Source organism: Sinocyclocheilus grahami, unplaced genomic scaffold (genome assembly GCF_001515645.1).
Source record: "Sinocyclocheilus grahami isolate Dianchi unplaced genomic scaffold, SAMN03320097.WGS_v1.1 scaffold641.1, whole genome shotgun sequence".
NCBI lineage: Eukaryota > Metazoa > Chordata > Actinopteri > Cypriniformes > Cyprinidae > Sinocyclocheilus > Sinocyclocheilus grahami.
This window is the reverse complement of record NW_015505820.1, coordinates 823,729-829,765: the sequence shown is the minus strand read 5'-3', so window position 1 is coordinate 829,765 and position 6,037 is coordinate 823,729. Positions and strand designations below refer to the sequence as shown.

The 6,037-nt window shown below is 39.7% G+C and overlaps 1 protein-coding gene across 1 annotated transcript in view; it reads left to right on the top strand.

The window, feature by feature from the left end:
* LOC107558330 (sickle tail protein homolog) overlaps positions 1 to 6,037 on the top strand; it is an 18,365-nt gene that overhangs the window by 3,193 nt on the left and 9,135 nt on the right. The window contains exons 2-3 of the mRNA XM_016241982.1: positions 4,437 to 4,573; positions 4,999 to 5,146. Of these exons, the coding sequence (XP_016097468.1) occupies positions 4,437 to 4,573; positions 4,999 to 5,146 (285 nt within the window). The remainder of the gene's footprint in view (positions 1 to 4,436; positions 4,574 to 4,998; positions 5,147 to 6,037) is intronic.

The window sequence follows — 6,037 nt, the reverse complement described above, 5'->3', positions numbered from 1 at the left end:
AGAGCATCGCCCCGACCCCCGATCTTTCTGTGGAGGGGTGCAGATTGCAATGCTCTGTTTTTGAGACTGGCGATATGAGGAGCTTTATGACTTGGGCTGCTGCTCGCTCAGCAGTCCCACCCCTGAGCAGGTCAGCCTGGTATGCTTGTAACACCGCCATGGTGTGCAAACATGCGCCAGCCTGACCTGCCGCTGTATAAGCTTTCCCAACCAGACTCGATGTAAGCCTAACGGGCCTGGTGGGAAGCTTCGGGGCCTTCAGGGACGATGCTGAGGATGGGGAGAGATAGCTCGCAAGCGTCTGCTCCACCACTGGCATCGCCCCATATCCCTTATCATTCAGCCCCACGATGTTCTTTTTGAATAATTCGAGACTGTGAGGCTGTAAATACGGGTGTAACGTAGTTTGCAGGTCGGGAAGAAGGAGGCGGGAACCGGCGAACATTCCAAGAAAACTTTAATAATAAAATAAACACCAAATAGCGCGACAGCCCCTCGCGGACGGCTGCCGCGCACAAACGAAACCAAAACACAAAATAAACTCCAGGCCTGGTCCTCTCTCGTCTTTCCCTGTCGTCCCTCCTCCTTTATATCCTTCCGGAGCTCCTACGTGAGACTCGAGACCGGTGAGTGGCGCAGGTGTCGCGCATTCGCAATTACTCCACCGGCCTCGCTCTGTTCCCACGGCTCTCGGCCCCGCCCCTCTCGTTACAATGGGATGAGTACGGTTTCTCCCACATTCTTTACACCTCAGCATGGAGATCGGGGAAAAACGGAAGGCCCCCGTCGTGAAGGCTGTGATCTGGATTCAGAAAACGCTCATCTAATTATTTTTAGGACGAGCGTCCTGTTTCTAGCCTGGCCAAACGATATTTTATTTTGGCGCGGAACACACCCCATAATCACGAATCACACCTCATACGCGAGGGACTGTGGTGGCGAGTCCACAGTCTCCTCTGTCTCGACACTCATCACATCCACCTCCTCGGAGGAAGATAGATGAAGCGGGGGAGAAACCGCAGCGCGGCCTTCCGAACACTGAGAGAGAGCCGTGGATCTAGCAGGTGAGGACCGAGAAAAGGACGAGCCCGTCTCGGATCCCTCTGCTAAATCCACCCATGATCCCCATGACAATCAGCTCCTCGAAAGCTGACCGTGCATGCTCCGCTCCCAAACAAACGACACACAAATCGTGTGTATCCCCTGGCGCCAGATATCGTGGGCAGGGAGGAACACAGCGTTTGTAATGCCGTTCGCTCGCCATAGACTTTTTCATGATTGTTTTTATATATGCTTGTGCGGACAGACAACAGTAAATAGACAGACACATACACCGGATGCGCTTTTATACTTTCTGGTGCTTACGTCACCCCACTCGTGACGTCTCGCTACTCCATTGGACTGATTTGACACGTGCTTCAGAACGCGGTCACGCAAGGGCGTTCCCAAAGCGACTTCGCAAAGCGACTTCGACGCAGCTCGAGTTCCTGAAGGGGAATAAATGCATGCAAGGTCTGAGGTAAAATTAAATGATTTAGTTTTCCACTCCCGATATATACTTTTAACATATAATATATTCATTTTAAATAATTTAATAGTAATATAATTCATTTTAAAATGTAAGATTAGCATGACAGTAATATGGAACTTATCCTTTGTAAAAAAAATAATAAAATACAAAGCGAAACAAAAAAATTTAAACAACTAGCCTATTTGCATTGTCAACTAGCAGCAGCAGCATTATCATTTAGTCAACTATTCGACTAGTCTCGCTAGTTATTATGTTACATCCCTAGTTATTATGTTAATGTAAATTCTTTAGAGTTGATAAAGCTGTTTAGCTGGGTTTGTTTTCAATAATACAGCCTTACGTAACTCAGAAAAAATACTTTGAACTGTAATTCATTCAGCTTTTTATTTGCTGTGTTGGTTAAGTGGACTTAATCGTACCCTTTATGTTTGTCTGTGCCCTGTAAGTCAACCCTGTAAGTGTTTGGCGATTTACTCGCTAGCTGAGAAGAGTCAATACAGGATCAACATGCTGAACTGTTTTTAAAGGGCAGAGCACATGCAGGCCAGACGTTTCTAACATTATCTTGTACAGCAAAGAAATAGTGGTTCACTGTGTGTATTAGCACAGAAAGGGCAAATGGGCAGTTTAGCTTTTCTTTTTTTTAAGACTTTAGTTAATCATCATTTTACAAGTTAATCTTAGTGATTTATTGTGTCTTTTTGTATATGCTACAAAGATCATAGGCAGGAATCCAGTTCATACTCCCTTTCGCTTAATGCTTTTTGTAGTTAGGATTGACCTTGAATATATATTTTTTTATCATTTACAGTGGGGGAAAAAAGTATTTAGTCAGCCACCAATTGTGCAAGTTCTCCCACTTAAAAAGATGAGAGAGGCCTGTATACAGGCCTCTCTCATCTTTTTAAGTGGGAGAACTTGCACAATTGGTGGCTGACTAAATACTTTTTTGCCCCACTGTAAATGTGGTGAATATGTTGCCAAGAGATTTTTTTCTGTGCAGTTTCACATAAAATTCCCACTTTATGAATGGCAGCATACATTTAAATTTACATTAAAAAAAATATGTTTTTGAAAATCTTATGCTCAACAAATATACAGTAAAACAGTAATAATTAGAAATATTATTACAATTTAAAAATCCTGTTTTCTGTTTGCATATATTTTAAAATGTAATTTATGTCTTTGCTGGTGAAGCTGAATTTTCAGCATCATTACTCCAGTCTTCAGTATCACATGATCCACGTTCTAATATGCTGATTTGCTGCTCAAGAAACATTTCTGATTATTCTTCTCATAATGTTGGTTTATTATTATATTTTTATTTTATTTTGTGGAAACCACACACACACACACACTGTGCAATCTGAAATTCACTTTCCTGTGGGCAAACAAATGCCTTTCATTCTAAATCATTCCTCATACGATTCATTACAGCCCCTCTTTTAACTCATAATAGCCCTGTCTGCTCTGCTGTGAGTAAACCATAATTAAATCCCACTTTAATTTAACTGGTTAACAAGCCTAATCTCTAGAGAGCTGTAAACATGAAAAACTGAACTCAGTGGGAATTAACACTAGGCAGAGATCAGGAGCAGCATTAACACTCTGTTTTCCTTGGTTGTACGCCAGTGTCCAGTCAGCAAAGGTCTCTGGGTGCCTGTGAGCAGTGAATCGAAGGACAGTTTGACTTTTACACGTGTGGAGGCTGAGGAATGTGGCATCAAAACAGCAGTTTTTTTCTTCTTTGTGAAAGGAGATGCGAAATGTGGAACATTAGCAAACTGCCTCATTTTATACACCAGATTACACATAATTGATATAATGATGTATTTAATATGATGTAGAACATAATTTAATTTCAACATAAATTGCGATGTTATTTATTTTTTTGGAACCTAAGATGAGTGTACTAGAATGCATCATAACATAAAATCTATTGTTTAAAAAAGCCTAATAAATAAATAATAGTGCAGACCAATTTAAACTGTTAAAGTGTAAAATCTGCTTACTTGACACTTCCGATTTATATTTTATTCTTCTGTTAGTGCTTGTACATATGCTAACAGGGTCCAATTAACATTCACCAAGTGCGAAATGGGAGTGAATACTGACTAATTAATCTGTAACTCTTAAAACATGGTTTAAAACACAATATAAAAATGAAAGTTATAAAAAGAAACTTCTTATTGCTGGTATCCAGAACTAGCACATTGCTGGTATTGAGCCACCCATATAAACATAACCAATAACCATTTTTGTGAAAGACAGTATTTCACAGACTCATTAGTATTTAGGGAAATTAGAGGGAAATTATCAAAAGGAGAAAATATATATATTTTAATATAGTAATGAATGTTATAGTCTGTAAAATTATTCCTGTATATTTGATCAGTTCAGCAGGTTTACCAGGTTAGTGTAAAACCCTGTACAGTAATATAAACTAGTGGCTCTTAACCAGGGGTTCACAGAATGACTTAAAATGGTTTAAAATTAAATTTTGTTTTTATTTTAAAATAAGCCAAAATACTAAAAACATAACATCAAAGTGAATATTGTGTTGTACAAGAGGCTGAGAACCACTGATGTAAACAAGTGTAGTGTAACATAAGCAAATCATAGTGGCCATAATGTAATAATTCTCAATAAATCACCTGCAAGCACTTGCATAGTTTTCATAAACCTACATTTTAGCAACCAAGTCCACACTGGATGGCAAACATGTCAGGAGCATGAAGTGGAATCTGCACTGCCCTCTGGTGTCACAACAGTGTCATTTCAATATTCACTGGATGAATGGATGACAAAAACACAAATTTATGTGGATGGATTGACTCATCAGTAATAATATAAGTATTTTTGCGCTGCTATTTGTGTCATAATTGTCAAGTGTGTTTGTGTGTAGGAATCTGGAGCAGTACGTGGAGACACTGAGGACTGATTCTAGCCTTGCTGCGTCTCAGAGATCCGTGACGCTGAAGGAGGTAGAGGAGGGAGCTGTCAGTCTGAGGAAGGTGGGCGAGAACCTGGCTGGACTGAAAGGTACAACAACATAAATTACTCACTGAAATACCTCAGACAAACTATTTTATATAATAACTGATTGTAAGCAACTGGACTTTGCTTTCTTGTTGTTCAGAATGTTTTCCTTAGTTACAGGAAGTTGAGTATTCTCCAGTATTAGACTTGCCCACACATGTTAATATTATGCAACTTAAAGAAACTGTGGGCCAGCTGTGTCCTTTGGGGTGTGGATTGTGACAGATCCACCGCGATACGCTGTTTGTCACTTGCTTACAGTGCTAAAATGGCATCTTTATATAGAATATGCTCACATTTCACACCTCCAGGGAAAATCCTCCCACTCCACTCCAATCATATGCTTCATGACGCACCACATGCGTAAACCGTTTTAAATGTCAGGTGGTTTTAACACTCAGACTAGTAGCAAAATATCTTTCTTGCAGAAGAGTTTCCATCTCTTCAATCCCGTATGCGGGCGGTGCTCAGGGTGGAAGTGGAGGCCGTGAAGTTCCTCAAAGAAGAGCCGCACAAGCTTGACAGCATGCTGAAGAGAGTCCGAACCCTCACGGACACACTCAGCAACCTTCGCAGGTACAGATAGAGAGAGAAAGAGATGGAGACAGACGTTTCAACTGCGAATAAAACAAGATTGTGGTTAATAAAATACTACTATATGAGAAACTTTATGGATCTGTACACCTTCTGATTCCAGCCACGTATCCAAGCAGCATTATGGAAATTAATATGCAGTTTCTGTTTTCCATCTTTCATTCATATCGTAATCATGTGTGAGCAGAGACTCTGTATAGGTTTAAACAGATGAGAGATCTGGAGCATCTGCTGCTAGTCACTTCCTTTCTCCTCCGTGTCAGACCTGATCAGACAGACTCAAGCCGGTTGCCGTTCTCTATGAATGTGCGAATGTAATGAATATTACCAGCACTCTGGAAAAAAGTGTTTTGTTTCTAAAGCTCCACTAGCAGCACCAAATGTAATTGCAAAACTAAACAAGTTTTTACACATTCTGAAGAAAATGTGTGTGAATATGTGTGTTGATAGGTGGTTGCTAGGGTTTTCCGGGTGGTTTCTAATTGGTTACTTATTGGCCCAAGTCAAATGTGTTCTCCCTCAAGTCTAGATATGGCTCACGTTTCTCCTTTGGTGGAAGTCGCTAGGATTTTAATGCCCATTTTGTTATCTGCCAAGCAAAAATCAGGCGAAAACCTGAGTGCTTAAAGTCATTTAAATTAATTTTTTCCTCTTTTTCTTTTTTCTTTATATTTTTTATAATATATTTTATATAGTGTAATTAAATTTTAAATTTTTTTAATGAAATGTAATTACTTTAATTAATTAAATTTAATTAGATTATATTTTTATCTTACATTATATTTTACCTGCTTAATTTTTTTCTTTTTTAATGGGGTCATATGATGCGATTTCAAGTTTTCCTTTCTCTTTGGAGTGTTACAAGCTGATCGT